This window comes from Raphanus sativus, chromosome 2 (genome assembly GCF_000801105.2).
Source record: "Raphanus sativus cultivar WK10039 chromosome 2, ASM80110v3, whole genome shotgun sequence".
Lineage (NCBI taxonomy): Eukaryota > Viridiplantae > Streptophyta > Magnoliopsida > Brassicales > Brassicaceae > Raphanus > Raphanus sativus.
The window spans coordinates 13,511,718-13,529,526 of NC_079512.1; the positions used below are offsets into that span (position 1 = coordinate 13,511,718).

Below are 17,809 nucleotides of genomic sequence, written 5' to 3' on the forward strand. Positions count from 1 at the left end.
TTCAGGAGCGAACTTCCTCCTCTTCTGTATGACGGGAGGATGCATCGGATCCACTTTGAGTTGATGCATGATGACGTCAGGGTCGATTCCAGGCATGTCCTCATGGGACTAGGCAAAGCAATCGGAGTTGGATCTTAGGAAGTCGACCAATCTCCTTCTCAGGCCTTCCGGAAGCTTGGAGCCTATCTTTAAGTTTCGGCTCGAGTTCCCTTCTGTAAGTGGAACCTCATCCATTTCCTCTACTTCCGGCTCTTCGGTGTGTGGGGCCGGAAGCCTCTTCTGTAATTGCTATAAGACTTGAGTCTTTCCTTTAAGGGTCGTCTGACAGCAGGACCTGGCATTTTCATGATCTCCTTTCACCGCCTTAATGCCCCAGGGGGTTGGGAACTTGACCAGCTGATGCAAAGTTGAAGGTACGGCTCCCATGTCGTGGATCCAAGGCCTTCCTAGTATCACGTTGTATGATGAAGGGCAGTCGACAACTAGGAATTTAGTGGCCTGGTTTATCCCCTCGGCGTACACGGGGAGAAGAACCTCTCCTAAGGTTTGCTTGACCTCTCCGCTGAAGCCTACAAGGGGAGTCGCCTTTCTCGTTAGGGTTGTAGGTTCCAACCCTAGGTCGGCGAAGGCCGAATGGAAGATTATGTTGCTGGAGCTCCCATTGTCTACTAGTATTCGCTTGACCAAGCAGTTTGCTATGGTAAGTGAAATGACAAGAGCGTCGTGATGGGGGGCAAGGACCTTCTCCTGCTCCCTTGCAGTGAAGCTGATCTCGTCTGTTCCGAGGACTAGGCGCTTAGGACCCTCAGCCTCTTGGCCGTTCCTGGCGTTGCGAGTACTTCTCTTAGCGGTGGCACTGCTAATTCTGCTTACCTCTGATCCGCCTGAGTTGACATGGATCACCCGGTCTTGTTGTGGTGGCAATGCGGGAGCTGCCTCGATAGGGAGACCGGGACCTTCCTTATTTAGAAGGTTCTTGCCTTATCCGAGAGGAACTCCCTCAGGTAGCCTTTCTTGAGGAGCTCAGCGCCTTCCATCTTCAGGGCTATGCAATCCTCCGTAGTGTGACCGTGGTCACTATGGAATTCGCACCATCGCTTGGGGTTTCGATTAACCTCTGCGGCCTTCATCTTAGGAGGCCATTTGACTTGAGGACCCATTTTTCGGAGGACACCGATCAGTTCCGGTTTAGATATCGCGAGATGAGAGATATTAGGCCAAGTAGACACCATCTATAACGCCCGACCGTCCACGGCTAATGGGCCACCCACGCCCGCTCTCTCGGCCCGTGGGCCCCATCCCATCCAACAGTCGGTCGTTAATTTTCCAAAGCTAGAAATCATTATTTACTGACCCTGCAATCACCACCCGACCTTTCCCCGTGCTTTGGCCTCACTCGCACGCTATCGCGAATCACTTCCCGATAGGTCACCCATCTTTCCACTACTCCAGCTCAAGCACGCTTAACTCTGGAGTTCTTTCAGGATGTACTCCGGAAAAGGTAAGTCAACTTTGATGACATAGGTAGCCAAATCAATTCTCTTAAGCCTTTCCGTATATCACAACTCGGGATGTTACAATTCATCCCCTCTCAAAGAACGCAACGCCCTCGTTGCGCCCCACGACAGGTCTCAAGACGCCTCTCAGGTCAGAACTGAGACGGCTAACCAGCTCTGATACCACTTGTAACGCCCCGACCGCCCACGGCTAATGGGCCACCCACGCCCGCTCTCTCGGCCCGTGGGCCCCATCCCATCCGACGGTCGGTCGTTAATTTTCCAAAGCTAGAAATCATTATTTACTGACCCTGCAATCACCACCCGACCTTTCCCCGTGCTTTGGCCTCACTCGCACGCTATCGCGAATCACTTCCCGATAGGTCACCCATCTTTCCACTACTCCAGCTCAAGCACGCTTAACTCTGGAGTTCTTTCAGGATGTACTCCGGAAAAGGTAAGTCAACTTTGATGACATAGGTAGCCAAATCAATTCTCTTAAGCCTTTCCGTATATCACAACTCGGGGCGTTACACCATCATTCCCTCAGATATAGGCAAAGGTCGATGTTGGTACCTGCCCCTGCTCGGATTACTAGTCTCCCTAGCGGACTTGGGATGAGAGGGCTCGTCATGATCATTCCTAGTCGGCTTTGAGGACTTCTGATCGTACTCCGGACAGGCTTTGGCCCTACTAGCAACATCTTCTTCCCACCTTACTTCAGCCCAAGCATGAGACAATCCGTCCTCCATAGTCCTGCACTTGTACTTGATCAGCTCTTTATAGAGATCTCCTTCCGGGAGTAGGCTCTGCTTGAAGGCTGAGATAGCCGTATCAGCGTTGCACTCAGGAATAGCCACCTTCTCTTGGTTAAAGCGTGCTATGTAGGTATGAAGGGGTTCGTTCCTATGCTGGAGGACTTAATAGAGGTCGTTTGAGTTCTTCTCTAGGTTGCGACTACTAGCAAATTGCTCTACGAACTTGTTGCTAAGGGCTGCAAAGGACTTGATGGATTTGGTAGGAAGATTGATGTCCACTGGAGGGCAGGGCCAGTCAAGGTTGATCCGAATCCCTTGCACATGGTAGCTTCCTGTGCATCCCGGGGGATTGCTACTGCTAGTATGCATTGTTTATATTGGGCGATATGATTGTCGGGATCCCCGGTTCCTTCATACATCTTTATGCTTGGGAAAGAGAACTTTCGTGGCAACTCCACCGAAGCAATCTCTTCCACGAAAGGTGTATCGGAGTAGGACCCCTGATTACTCCTTCGAATAGGAGGAGCTACCCCTGGGAGCCTTTCTACCATAGATTGAATGGTGCCGAACCTTTCGGAGACCACCCTTTCTAAGTAGGCTGCTAGAGCCGGATCTGAGATCCATGATCATTGGGTGAGTATTCTTCGTCCTCCGTATCGAAATCGCTATCCACTTGCACTCGGGTCCCATTGTTCACAGCTTCTCGGCCTTCGGGTTCGTTGTCGGCGGAGACGGGTCGATGAGGTGCTCCTTCGCCATCGCGTGGAGTGTTGAGCGAAGCCATGGGTCGAACCCTAGTTCGGAACCGCTTTCACTTTTTGCTAGTTTCACCGAGGGTTTGGTTTTCTTGTCAGAGGACAAGATTCTCCGTTTCTATGGCGTCTAGCTTCTCGGCGCTATGCTGTAGTTGCTTGGAGTGTTCTCCAAGTTGGTCTTTTAGGGTTTGAACTTCGAGGAGAAGTTCAGGACCTCCGGGTGTGGTCTCCCGAGCTTTGTGAAGATCCGTAACCTGACTTTGAAGAAACTCGAGCTTGTTGAGGTGCTCATTCTCCCTCTGAGTCATCTCTGCTTGGTTAGTATCGTCCTCTAGTGCCATCGTCACGTAGTTGGATCACTCCCCTCCCTCTAGCGCCAAACTGTTAGGGTATTTTTGTGTAGGATCGTTTATGTACTACAGAACACTAGAGAATTTGTATAACAGAGTTGAATATCGAGAGCAAAGAGATGTTATTGAGTTATTGATCGGGACTACATCGTTTTGGTGGTGTATGAACCCTAGTTCTAATCGCCTAAACTCTAACCTCTAAGTCTCGAATTGTCGATCTCTTATTCTAGGGTTTAGGCTCCCCTTTTACAGTTGTAGATGCCAGCTTCAAGTAATAGAACTCTTCCATAATCGGAAAAATGGAAGTTTCCCCTTAGGTGGAAAACTTCTATTTTGCTCCAAGGGGTCGGTCCGACCTAGGGGGTCGGACCTAAGGCAGGGGTCGGTCCCTGGTTTATTCTTGAGAAAGGGTCCGGAAGTCGTGGATCTATCCGGAAGCTGGAGAAAACTTGTGTCTGAATAATTTTCCCCAACAGTCGTCGTCTTCCAGCTTATAGGCTCCTGCCCCTTGCACCTCTATTACCTTATAGGGACCCTCGCATCCAGGAGCGAGTTTTCCAGCTGATTTATCCCTTGTGTGGTCACAGACTCACCTTAGGACCCATTCCCCTTTCTGGAAGGTTCTGGATCTGACCTTCTTGTTGTAGCTCTTGGCTACTTTCAACTGGTAGTACGCATTTCTAAGGTGGGCCGCCTCCCTCTTTTCATCGAGTAGGTCTAGACTCTGGGACATTAGCTCGTTGTTCTCCTCCTGGGAGAGGAATTCAGAGACCGTGGTCCTTACGTGCACCTCTGTGGGTATCACCGCTTCAGCACCATAGACAAGCGAGAAGGGAGTCTCCTGGGTAGCCGTCTTCGGGGTTGTCCGATAGGCCCAGAGTACTCCATGTAGCGTCTTCTGCCCATCGCCCATGGGCGTCTTCTAGGCGTTTCTTGAGCATATTCACCACTGTCTTATTAGTGGAGTCGGCTTGACCGTTACATTGGGGATGTCTTGGTGCTGAATAGGAAAGCTTGATGTTCCAGTCCTTGCAGAACTTTCGAAAGTTGTAGCTCGTGAACTGGGGTCCGTTGTCTGTGACAATCTCATGGGGAGTTACGAAGTGTGTGATCACGTTGGTCCATAGGAATTTCCTGATCTGGAGATCCATTACCTTGGCTAGTGCTTCAGCTTCTACCCACTTCGTGAAGTAATCGGTCACGAGTAGGAGGAAGATATTTTGCCCCGGTGCCATAGGAAATTTCCCCACGATGTCCATGCCCCACTTTCGGAAGGGCCAAGGAGAACTTAGAGTTTGAGGTTCTCTGGTGAAAGGTTGGAGACTGGCGCGTGCTTCTGGCATTGGCTACAGAGTTTTGCTTGTTTGAGGGAGTCCTTCGCCATGTTTGGCCAGTAGTATCCAGCCCTTCTGGCTCTGAGTACTGTGGGAACCGAAATTCGCACTGTCGATTTTAGTCAAGTTTAAACGTAGGAAAACTAAGTTTACCTAGTTTTCCCCGAGGATCCCGGCTATCTGCTGGGCCACGCACGACGAAGTTAATACAAGTTTAGTTTGGGAATAAATGCGTAAAATAAAGAGAGCAAAAGAAAGAATCTTATTTCCGTCGCGGAGAGCGTTTGAACAACAGGTCGAGATCTCGGCCGCAAGAGCTGTTGATCGTCACTAGTCTTAAAACCTAGATATAACCTAGTTGAGTCGCAGCTCGCTAAAAAGGAAATAAAAGCCTAAGTTCTAAGTTGCTCTAGAGTGGTTTTTTTCTTCTGATTTCGGATCCCCTTCCTCTGCTCCTAGCCTTGCTTATATACTCCCATATGACGGTCTATTCTTGATGGGCTGAGTCTGCCGCGAGCTGGGCTTTTTCATTTTCGTCGGCCTTCGTGTTTATCGGGAAAGTTGACATTTATCCTTTTGGAAATTTGACATTTATCCTTTCGAAAGTTTAACATTTATCTTGTTATGTGAAGATAATTGTAAACCGTCGTATCTATCTTTTAGAAAATCGTAAATGGGCCGTCCGATCGGGTTTGGTCCCTTTCGGGCAGTCTTCCGGACTTCTGTTGTTTTCTACGATTTCTTTGAAAGGATGCTCCTACTTGGATGTCGAGTCTTTCGGAAGATCTTCGATCCATTGCTGAGGCGAATGGTGTTTTAAGATAACCATCACCGTTTTATACGAAGTCTTTCTGTCCGTTGACGTCTTACGGGTTCTCCGAAATCTTGGAGCAGGAAAAGGAGTTTTGTTTGCGGGATCTCGGAAAGTCGCAAAACACGGATTTCTGGCAACCCGGGGGCCTAGAACTTACGCACGAAGACTAGCCGCCCGATGACCCGAGCCATCACGGGGCTAGCCGCCCGGCGACCACGGCCGGCACGGGCGCTAGCCGGCGGCGGCTACGGCCAGCACGGGGGCTAGCCGCCCGGCGGCCACGGCCAGCACGGGCGCTAGCCGCCGGCGGCCACGGCCAGCACGGGGCTAGCCGCCCGGCGGCCACGGCCAGCACGGGGGCTAGCCGCCCGGCGACCACGGCCAGCACGGGAGCTAGTCGCCGGCGGCCACAGCCAGCACGGGGGCTAGCCGCCCGGCGGCCACGGCCAGCACGGGCGCTAGCCGGCGGCGGCTACGGCCAGCACGGGGGCTAGCCGCCCGGCGGCCACAGCCGCGACCGGAGTCGGCTGCTCGGTTCCTTCGGCTTGTGCGTGTTTTTGCGTTCTTTTTAGTTTTCCGTAGGTTTTTCCTCGTGTAGAAAACGTTTCTAGCCGTTGATTTCGAGATGATTAATCTCGAACTTAATATTTTTCCAAGGTTTCTCGATTAACAATTAGTCTCTCGAGGTTGCTCTAACATCTTTCATGTTTTTCCGAGACTTTCGGACATCGATTTCGTCTTGACCGATTTTGACCCCAACAGTTAGCCCCCCAGCTAGCTAGGAGCCGTAGGGTTTGTAGGTCCTAGCTTGCGGTATGGTTCGTGAGGAAAGTATGGAGACGAAATCGTGTCGAAGGTCGGGGTGAATAGTCAAATCCTTGCCTATAAAGACTTGTGAATTCTTTACCATTCTTATTTCACCCAAGAATCTTAAGTTAATCTCTCTCTTGCAAATTCTCTCTCTACCTTTAAGAAAAGAATGACTTCAAGATCAAAATCCTCGAGGAGGCAGTCTCACTCGTCTTCGGATAGTTTCCATGCCGAGGAGGAAGTTCCGAAACCCGAGGTTCCAGAGATTGACAGGAGCGCGTATTGCGACGCCGTCTTCGGTTCTGATGCTCCCCTTCCCGTGATCCCGATTCCCCGGCGACCTCTGAGGGCGCGTAAGGAAACTGACTCGCCGAGCGAAGTATCCCCTGAATATCTCGGAACTCTTCGAGAGTTTTATGAGGTTCCGAAGGGAGTCATGTTTCGCATTCCTCGTGGGAATGAGAGTTCGGAGCATCCTCCGAAGGGTTACTTTACTTGCTACGAGGCGTTCCTGACGCAATGCCGACTGTGGTTCCCAATCCCTGGGGTCATTGTTCAGGCTCTCGACCGTTTCGGAATCGTAATCAGCCAGCTGAACGTGCCGGCTTTGGAAAGCTGGCTTGGCGTTGTGATTTTGAGTTACGAGTTAGGGATGGACCTTAGCCCTGCTGACTTCGAAGGGTTGTGGAACTCCAAGACGACGAGCATCAATGGAGTATACTCCATGAAGGCGAGGACCAATTTTTCGGTAATCCATGGAGTCACCTCGCACGCCAAGGATTACGTTGACCGTTTCTTTTTCGTGAGGATAGATGGAGAGTCTGTCGAGGAAGGCTTTCTCCACCTATTCCCGACGGACTGGTTGTACCAACGAGGTAAGATTGTCGCATCCCCTTTCTTAGAATCCGAAAAGCGAGTACTGAACGTGTGTGTGTTTTTTTTTTTTTGTTCAGAGAACAGGTGTCTCGCGCATGTTCCTTCCGATCTTTCGACCAAGAGAGACATTTTTAGGACAATGCCTTGTTCCTGGAACTCCTTTACTCTTGACCGGATTCGAGGGGCGGTCGCGCTTCACCGATCGCGAGGCGGTACGCGGCCCTGTGTCAATGATGGATCCTACGTTTTTGCCCCTTCAAGGCGGAGGCGGAGATCTCGGAAGGATAAAGGGATTGCTTTCGAGGCCTCGTCGGGAAATGGTGAGCTGCCGAGATACGATCCTGACTTCACTACAGAGAATCAGGGTGTTCCTCCCCCGGGTGACTTCTTTGATGAACTCCCTCCGGCGTTTTCCCGTGACGAGTCTTTGGACAACGAGGAGAGGGACAAGGTGACTGCGGAGGGTGCTCGCTTGGTCAACGAGGTTTGTTTTCGAAACTTGAGTAAATCCCCTTTTCTTTTTATTTGACCTCGACTTCTTTGCAGGCCGTGAGAGTGTGGAACGCATCGATCGATGGAAGTTTCCGTACTGCCCGGCTGGCCCGTTTCAAAGCGGAGGAAACGGAAAGGGAATTCGCCAAGTATCGGTTGGAGGTGGAGGAGCAAAAACGCCGGCAAGCCGAGGTCCAGGCTCGAGCCCTCGTTCGTGCGGAAAGGAGCGGGCGGAGAAGAGCTGCCGCCGAGCTGAACCGAAGGGCCGAAATTTTCTCTACCGAATTCGAAGCGTACAAAGAGGCTCAGGACTTTGTAGGCGATTTTCGCGAGTGTCGTGGTTCGGTCGGTACTCTACACAAGATGCAGCGTGAGGGTTTCTCTCTTTCCGGCGAACTTGCCGCGATGGATGGCTCGATGAGAATATGCGCTAACGCCGAATCCTTTGTTCCTCCGATCGAAGGGAGAATTCGAGAGTTGTGGAATCCTATCCAAGTCTCGGAAGATACGGCGGATGTAGGCGCGGGTTTGAATGCAGGCGACGGGGGTGAAGAGGTCGACCAGCCCGACTCCTCGTTTGGAATATCTCTAACCGATTGTTATGCATTCGATTATAATTTGTGATAGGCCAAGTGTGGCTGTTTGTATGTATGTGTTGCGACCCTTAGGAGGTCGCGTGACTTTGTGTTTCTCGGGATTGGCCGTTGGTGGCTTTTGAATCCCTGCTATGAATGCTTTTATGAATTCTGCGTTTTGATTTATACTTTCGTCAAGTGTAGAGGGTTTGAATACGTGCAGTCACTTCGTATTCAATCTCTTTTTTTGTCGCTTGATCCGTAGGTTACTTTGTAGCGAACGTTAGGTTTGTAAGCGATAAGAGGCAAATTTTGGAATCTCGTATTCTGGATACTTATGCCTATGAGATGTCTTAGATACCAGCAAGGCCGGGTTTAGGGCAAGACCTAGGTCTACTTTCGGACTGAAGCTGTGCGATGACAAATCGGCTTTCGTTTTGCCTGTTTGCGATTTCGACCTGACTCGTACCGTTTTAGAATCTGCGAAGTGCTTATCGGCTTATATGATTCGTTTGGATACGAGTCGAGCTACTTCCTTTACGAAGAGCTAACCAAAATTTGGATTTTTTTGTATAGCGCGCTATGGTATCCTTGTCGGATGCAAGAGGACTTCGTTAGAAGCCAGACTACGAATTTGATTGAGTGAAACGTTTCTATGTTTTTCCGTCGGGGCCAATCGACGGAAATGAACTTTAGAGTCGCGGACAGACTGTTTGATAGAGTTTTTTAGAGTCGCGGATGGACTGTTTGGAGGAGAATGGAGAATCAAGACTTTTCGGGAACTAACGACGTCTCGCGTTCCTCAAAGATATGATTTTCGTTTTCCGTAATGTTTATGCGTTGAGTAAGCATTTGAATTAAAGACTTTATAATGTAGAGTACATGTGAAAAGTATTTTTGCGGGAGTACAAGGATGTTTGTCCCCATCTTCCCCCCCCCCCTTTTTGGTGAGGGGGATAGCTGAACTCGTCGGGTTGCGACGAGCTGCCTACGTACCTCTTGCGAGGATCAAGCCATCTCGTAGTTCTGTTTCTATCGCGGTTGCTATTACTCCACGATTTCCGGCGCCTTGACTGTTTCAGCTAAGTCGGTGGTCGCGTTGGGAGTTAGGTCATCCGTTCTTTCGGCGATGGACTCGAGGATTTTCCCGCTATCCTGAGTTGTGGCCTGTTCGGACAAATCCGAGCTGTTCTTTGCTGAGTTCTCGGAGATACTCAGATGCTTCTTAGTTCGCTTCGGGTTAGCTACTGGGGCGTTCCGATTGCTGCGCAATTTATGTTCGGCCAGGAAGCAGAGTCGCGACTGTTTTTGGCTTCCCCAGATTACCGCTGTTCCAGTCGGTGTTGGAAACTTGACGCTGAGATGGTAAGTGGACGGGACTGCCTTCATGGCGTTTATCCAAGGAGTTCCCATTATGGCGTTATAGATAGCCGGGTTATCCACTACCGCGAATTCGACGATCTTCGTGACTTCTTTAGCCATGACCGGGAGTCTGATTTTTCCGAGGGTCATGGACGTGACGCCCGAGAATCCAGTCAACGGTCTTGGTTCTGGGATGACTTCTCCGAGGGGTATGTTCATCCTCTGCAGAGTGTCGCGGAACATGATGTTGACCGTGCTTCCTGTGTCGATGAGGATGCGGCCGACTTCGAGATCCTGAATCACCAAGTCGATGACCAGAGGATCGTAGTGGGGTTTATCGAGTCCGGCCGTATCCTGTTCCTCGAAGATGATTGCGTGATTGGGAACGTCGTCCTCTGGACACCATCCGGGGCTTGTTTCGGCCCTCCGTCCGTAGGCTTTGATCGACGAAACGGAGTCCTGGTAAAAATGCGATCCTCCGATGATCATGTTGATCCTTTGGCGGTTGTTGTTGTTTCCTTCGCCGTCTTGTCTCCGTCCGCGTTTTTCGCCCGATTGAGTTCCAGGAGCGTTATTCTCGGGATTGGCTCCGTCGGTCTTCGGCGGACGGTCAGAATCTAGGAGCAGGTCTTTCACGCTCCTGACCGTTGCTAGTTCGCCGGCAAGCAGCTTCGTAATGAGTCTAGCGCCGAGGACTTTGCAGTTGGCGGTGGAGTGACCTCTCGTCTGATGGAACTCGCAGCTGGAATTGTCCTTGTACGAGTTCCGCGTCCAAGTGTTTCCGGCGGTCCTTCCTTGTTCGGAATTGACGGCGTAGTTATGTTCGCCTTGGACGTCTTCCCCTTCGTGATGGACGTACTTGTCGTTACGAGAGGTTTTCTTCTTGCCGGACGCTTTCTGCGGTCCATGCTTTTGCGCTAGGACTTTCATCTCTTCTTCCATGATGATGAAATCCGTCGCCTTGTGGAGAGTGTCCTGGATGGTGCGTGGCCTCTCCAAAGAAATCCACTTTCGGAATTTCGATTTGTACCAGAGGTTTTTTCTCAGGGCGTCGATGGCGACTCTGTCGCTGAGGCCTGTTACCCTGGACATCACGAGTTTGAACCTCCTTATGTAGTCGCGGAGCGGTTCATCTTCCTTTTGAATTAGACTCCAAAGGTCTACGTCGGAAGTTTCCCTGTCCATGAACATGGAGAATTGCTTCAGAAAAGCTGAAGCAAGCTGGCGGAAACTTCCGATGGAGTTTCTTTTCAAGTGTGAGAACCACTCGAGCGCAGCACCTCTGAGGTTCTCGACGAATAGGAGACAGCAGCCGACGTCCTTTTCCCGCTCCGGAAGTTTAGACCTCGCCATCGCAATCTGGAAGGACTGCAGATGTGCCTTCGGATCTGTGGTTCCGTCGTAGGTGGGAAGCTTTATTTTCCCGGGATCTGAGACTCGTGCGTCCGTGATTCGAGAGGTGAACGGAGTCTTTCTCGATTCCTCGAGGAGCAGGTCGATCTCGGGGGCAGTGCTGGTTGCGTGGTGAATCTGCGATTTTACCGCTTTCACCTCGGCTGCAGTTTTTGCGATGTACTCGCGCAAATCATGGATCTCGTTGGCGCCGTTCGCGCTCCTTTGTCTACGTTGGCTGCGATAGGCCCGAGTCTGGTCTTCAGCCAACCTCTCTTGCTCTGACCAGTAGAGGTCTTCTTCCTCTTCTGTCATGGGTTTTTCGAAGGCTGCCGCCAGTCGAGCTGACTGACTTCGGGTCCTTCTGTGGTGGATGTCGGCGTCTTCGTCGGACGGATCCGATTGATCGCTGATATCCAGATTGATTCTTTCGACGTCGTCTCCTTCGTTTTCCCTTGCGGGAGGTGGGAGGTTATCCGTCGTTTTCTTCTGCCCCGCCGGAGTGGTATCGTCAGGGATGAGTTCCGGGGATTTTCTCGGGGCATCTTTTTCTTGGTCTCCGGCAGTTCCGAAGTCGAGCCTCCTGACACGCCTCACCTTGGTGGATCCGCGCGGGAGTTTGCTTTTCGCTGTTAAGGTATTGAACTGTTTAGCGAGTGAAGCCATTAGTTTCTCTTGTTCTTCCGACCGTTTCTGGGCGGTGGCGAACAGTTCCTTCACCTGGTCCAGCATCGCGGTGTTTGCCTCGGCAGTGACCGTCGATACGTTTCCGGCAGGAGTCTTCTCAGCGTTGGCATCGGCGGCTGGTCCGTCGTGCGTTTGCTTGTCTTTTTCCGCGTTAGCAGACATGCTTAACTGGGCGTGCGTAGTTGCGAGAAAGATAAATCCGTGTATCCCCTCCTTCTAGCGCCAAACTGTGGGAACCGAAATTCGCACTGTCGATTTTAGTCAAGTTTAAACGTAGGAAAACTAAGTTGACCTAGTTTTCCCCGAGGATCCCGGCTATCTGCTGGGCCACGCACGACGAAGTTAATACGAGTTTAGTTTGGGAATAAATGCGTAAAATAAAGAGAGCAAAAGAAAGAATCTTATTTCCGAATTCGCGGAGAGCGTTTGAACAACAGGTCGAGATCTCGGCCGCAAGAGCTGTCGATCGTCACTAGTCTCAAAACCTAGATCTAACCTAGTTGAGTCGCAGCTCGCTAAAAAGGAAATAAAAGCCTAAGTTCTAAGTTGCTCTAGAGTGGTTTTTTTCTTCTGATTTCGGATCCCCTTCCTCTGCTCCTAGCCTTGCTTATATACTCCCATATGACGGTCTATTCTTGATGGGCTGAGTCTGCCGCGAGCTGGGCTTTTTCCATTTTCGTCGGCCTTCGTGTTTATCAGGAAAGTTGACATTTATCCTTTCGGAAATTTGACATTTATCCTTTCGGAAGTTTAACATTTATCTTGTTATGTGAAGATAATTGTAAACCGTCGTATCTATCTTTTAGAAAATCGTAAATGGGTCGTCCGATCGGGTTTGGTCCCTTTCGGGCCGTCTTCCGGACTTCCGTTGTTTTCTACGATTTCTTTGAAAGAATGCTCCTACTTGGATGTCGAGTCTTTCGGAAGATCTTCGATCCATTGCTGAGGCGAATGGTGTTTTAAGATAACCATCACCGTTTTATACGAAGTCTTTCTGTCCGTTGACGTCTTACGGGTTCTCCGAAATCTTGGAGCAGGAAAAGGAGTTTTGTTTGCGGGATCTCGGAAAGTCGCAAAACACGGATTTCTGGCAACCCGGGGGTCTAGAACTTACGCACGAAGACTAGCCGCCCGACGACCCGAGCTAGCACAGGGCTAGCCGCCCGGCGACCACGGCCGGCACGGGCGCTAGCCGCCGGCGGCTACGGCCAGCACGGGGGCTAGCTGCCCGGCGGCTATGGCCAGCACGAGCGCTAGCCGCCGGCGGCCACGGCCAGCACGGGGGCTAGCCGCCCGGCGGCCACGGCCAGCACGCGGGCTAGCCGCCCGGCGGCCACGGCCAGCACGGGCGCTAGCCGCCGGCGGCTACGGCCAGCACGGGGCTAGCCGCCCGGCGGCCACGGCCGCGATCGGAGTCGGATGCTCGGTTCCTTCGGCTTGTGCGTGTTTTTTGCGTTCTTTTTAGTTTTCCGTAGGTTTTTCCTCGTGTAGAAAACGTTTCTAGCCGTTGATTCGAGATGATTAATCTCGAACTTAATATTTTTCCAAGGTTTCTCGATTAACAATTAATCTCTCGAGGTTGCTCTAACATCTTTCATGTTTTTCCGAGACTTTCGGACATCGATTTCGTCTTGACCGATTTTGACCCCAACAAGTACCAAGCTCTGACCACTAGAATGGGAACCACACTCTCCCTCGTAAAGCTCTTCTAGTATCCTGGCGGCTTCTCTAGGGGTAAGACATCGTAGATAGGGTCCTGAAAAAGATCTTCGGTATAGTTTTCCCTCGGAAAAGCAGTACATGGCAGCTTGGCGCCTTATCTTCCGACTTTCGTCTCGATCTTCAGACAAGGTGTCTTACCTCAGATAGCTAATGATGGGAGTCATCCAGGTCTCTCCTTCGTCTACTACGGATACTTCTTCAGGCTCCGTCTCCTTTTCAGTTGCGCGCCATTGGAGTACTTGTAGTGGGATGCTCATATGACTTGTAGTTTCTAGGGCGGACCCTAGATTAGCTAGAGCGTCGGCCTGGGAGTTGTGCTCCCTAGGGATCTGGATGAGCTTACAGTGTCGGAACCTGTCGAGTAGTCGCTTAGCCACGGATAGGTACCTGATCATACTCGGATCTTTCGCCTGGTAGTCTCCTTGGACTTGGTTTATGATCAGTTGTGAGTCGCTGAAGACCTGGATGTCTTCTACTCCTATCTGTTTGGCGAATGTCAGCCCTGCTATTAGAGCTTCGTATTCAGCTTCGTTGTTCGTTGCTTTGAAGTTGCATCGTACGGCCCTTGAGGCTGATTCCCCCGTATGGGAAGTTAGGACTAGTCCCAGGCCTGCGCCACTTACGTACTAGACCCATTAACGTATAATGTCCATTCGCCTTTCTCCCCTTCACTATCACGAAGCTTTACCTCTTGTTCCAGGGATGGAAGCATGGCAGGAGAGAATTCGGCTATAAAATCTGCAAGGACTTGCGATTTGATGGCTGTTGCAGGCCGGAAGATCACATCGTACTCCCCCAACTATATAGCCCATTTTGCTAGTCGTCCAGACACTTCCGGCTTGTGGAGGACTGCTTTGATGGGAGAGATGTGACCACCACAATTGGATGAGCCTGGAAGTAGGGGTGTAGCTTTCGAGCCGCGTTAACTAAGGCGAGGGCCAGCTTCTCAAGGTGACTATAGCGAGTCTCCACGTCTAATAGAGACATGCTCACGTAGTAGATAGGATGCTGCTTCCTTCCTTCCTCTCTTACCAGGACCGCACTGACTGCGTGCTCTGATACCGCCACATAGAGCAATAGGACCTCACCTTCCAAGGGTTTTGAAAGGAGAGGTGGAGTAGTGAGATAGGTCTTGAGATCGGATAGGGATTTCTCACATTTATCGGTTCATTGGAAGTCCTTTGGGTCCTTCAAGGTTTCGAAGAAGGCATGCGACTTTTCGGACAGCCAGGAGATGAACCTGCTCAGGGCAGCCATCCTTCCTGTCAATCTTTATACCTCCTTGACGTTGCGAGGGGAAGGTATCACCTGGATTGCTCTCACCTGTTCTGGGTTTGCTTCAATGCCCCTATGGGTGACTATATACCCTAGGAACTTTCCAGAGCTTACCCCGAACGAGCACTTTGAAGGGTTTAGCTTCATGTTGTATCTCCTGAGAGTGGTGAAGGCCTGTTGAAGGCGCGAGATATGGTCCTCAGCGTCCAGGGACTTTACCAGCATATCATCAATGTAGACCACCATGGTCTGCCCTATCTGATCGGCGAACATCATGTTAACAAGCTTTTGATAGGTCGAGCCTGCATTCTTTAATCCGAAAGGCATGACCTTGTAACAGTAGATGCCCATTGAGGTCATGAATGAGGTCTTCTCTTGGTCGTCAGGATGCATTAGGATCTGGTTATATCCAGAAAATGCATCCATGAAACTCATCAGCTGATGACCAGCAGTCGCGTCGACTAGCTTGTTGATGTAAGGCAAGGGGAAGGGATCTTTAGGACAAGATTTATTAAGATCCGTGAAGTCGATACAGACTCTCCACTTTTCGTTCTTCTTCCTGACGACCACCACGTTAGCTAACCATTCCAGGTATTGCACCTCTCGTATGAATCCGGCATCTAGTAGGTTCTTGACCTCTTCGTTGATTATCTCGTCCCTTTTAGAAGCGAACTTCCTCCTCTTATGTCTGACGGGAGGATGCATCGGATCCACTTTGAGTTGTTGCATGATGACGTCGGGATCAATTCCAGGCATGTCCTCGTGGGACCAGGCGAAGCAATCAGAGTTGGATCTCAAGAAGTCGACCAATCTCTTTCTTAGACCTTCTGGAAGCTTGGAGCCTATCTTTAAGTTTCGACCCAATTTCCCTTCTGCAAGTGGAACCTCATCCATTCCTTCCACTTCTGGCTCTTCGGTATTCGGGGCTGGAAGCTTCTTCTGTAATTGCTATAAGACTTGGGTCTTTCCCTTCAAGGTAGTCTGGTAGCAGGACCTGGCATTCTCCTGATCTCCCTTGACCGCCTTAATGCCCCAGGGAGTTGGGAACTTGACCAGCTGATGCAAAGTCGAAGGTACGGCTCCCATGTCGTGGATCCAAGGCCTTCCTAGTATCACATTATACGATGAAGGGCAGTCGACGACTAGGAATTTTGTGGCCTGGTTTATCCCCTCGGCGTACACGGGGAGAAGGACCTCTCCTAAGATTTGCTTGACCTCTCCGCTGAAGCCTACAAAAGGAGTCGCCTTTCTAGTTAGGGCCATGGGTTCCAACCCTAGGTCGGCGAAGGCCGAATGGAAGATTATGTTGCCGGAGCTCCCGTTATTCACTAGTATTCGCTTGACCAAGCAGTTTGCTATGGTAAGCGAAATGACAAGGGCGTCATGATGAGGAGCAAGGCCCTTCTCCTGCTCCCTTGCAGTGAAGCTGATCTCATCTGTTCCGAGGAGCAGGCACATAGGACCCTCGGCCTCTTGACCGCTCCTGGCGTTGCGAGTACTTCTCTTGGCAGCAGCACTACTAATTCCGCTTACCTCCGATCCGCCTGTGATGACATGGATCACTCGGTCTTGTTGTGGTGGCAATGCGGGAGCTGATTCGGTAGGGAGACCGGGACCTTCCTTGTTTAGAAGGTTCTTGGCCTTATCTGAGAGGAACTCCCTTAGGTAGCCTTTCTTGAGGAGATCGGCGACTTCCATCTTCAAGGCTATTCAATCTTCCGTGGTGTGACCATGGTCACTATGGAACTCGCACCACCGCTTGGGGTTTCGATTAGCCTCTGCAGCCTTCATCTTAGGAGGCCACTTAACTTGTGAACCCATTTCTCGTAGGACGCCGATCAGTTCCGATTTGGATATCGTAAGATGAGAGATATCAGGCCAAGTAGACACCATCATCCCCTCGGATCCAGGCAAAGGTCGATGTTATTATCTGACCCTGCTTGGATTGCTTGTCTCCCTCGCGGTATTGGGATGAGAGGGCTTATCGCGGTCATTCCTAGTTGGCTTTTGAGGACTTCTGATCGTACTTCGGACAGGCTTTGGCCCTACTAGCAACATCTTCTTCCCACCTTACTTGAGCCCAAGCACGAGACAATACGTCCTCCATAGTCCTGCACTTGTATTTGATCAGCTCCTTGTAGAGATCTTCCTCCGGGAGGAGACCCCGCTTGAAGGCTGAAATAGCCGTATCAGCGTTGCACTCAGGGATAGCCACCTTCTCTTGGTTGAAGCGTGCTATGTAGGAGCGAAGGTGTTCATTCCTATGCTGGAGGATTTCATAGAGGTCGTCTGAGTTCTTCTCTAGATTGTGGGAACCGAAATTCGCACTGTCGATTTTAGTTAAGTTAAAACGTAGGAAAACTAAGTTGACCTAGTTTTCCCCGAGGATCCCGGCTATCTGCTGGGCCACGCACGACAAAGTTAAAACAAGTCTAATTCGAGAATAAATGCGTAAAATGAATAGAGCAAAAAGAAAGAATCTTATTTCCGAATCTGCGGAGAACGTTTGGACAACAGGTCGAGATCTCGGCCACGAGAGCTGTCGATTGTCGCTAGTCTTAGAACCTAGATCTAACCTAGTTGAGTCGCAGCTCGCTAAAAAAGGAAATAAGCGCCTAAGTTCTAAATTGCTCTGGAGTAGTTTCTTTCTTCTGATTTCGGATCCCCCTTCCTCTGCTCCTAGCATTGCTTATATACTCCCATATGACGGTCTATCCTTGGTGGGCTGAGTCTGCCGTGGGCTGGACTTTTTCCATTTTCGTCGGCTTTCGTGTTTATCGGGAAAGTTGACATTTATCTTTTCGGAAAGTTGACATTTATCTTTTCGGAAGTTTATCATTTATCTTGTCATGCGAAGATAATTGTAAACCGTCGCACCTATCCCTTTAGAAAATCGTAAACTGGTCGTCCGATCGGAGTTGGTCCCTTTCGGGCCGTATTCCGGGCTTCCGCTGTTTTTCTACGATTTCTCTGAAAGGATGCTCCTACTTGGATGTCGAGTCTTTCGGAAGATCTTCGATCCATTGCTGAGGTGAATGGTGTTGTACGATAACCATCACCGTTTTATACGAAGTCTTCCTATCCGTTGACGTCTTAGGGGTTTTCAGAAAT

General features: G+C 50.6%; 2 protein-coding genes across 2 annotated transcripts; one reads left to right on the plus strand and one right to left on the minus strand.

The window, feature by feature from the left end:
* The first annotated feature begins 6,025 nt into the window (after positions 1-6,025).
* On the plus strand, positions 6,026-9,136 carry LOC130504887 (uncharacterized). The gene is made up of 2 exons (XM_056999498.1): positions 6,026-7,677; positions 7,740-9,136. The coding sequence occupies exons 1-2, from the start codon at positions 6,487-6,489 to the stop codon at positions 8,307-8,309; spliced, it is 1,761 nt and encodes a 586-aa protein (XP_056855478.1). The 5' UTR covers positions 6,026-6,486; the 3' UTR covers positions 8,310-9,136.
* A 6,510-nt stretch (positions 9,137-15,646) lies between these two features.
* On the minus strand, positions 15,647-16,396 carry LOC130508551 (uncharacterized). The gene has a single exon (XM_057004116.1). The coding sequence runs from the start codon at positions 16,394-16,396 to the stop codon at positions 15,647-15,649; it is 750 nt and encodes a 249-aa protein (XP_056860096.1).
* Positions 16,397-17,809: the final 1,413 nt, after the last annotated feature.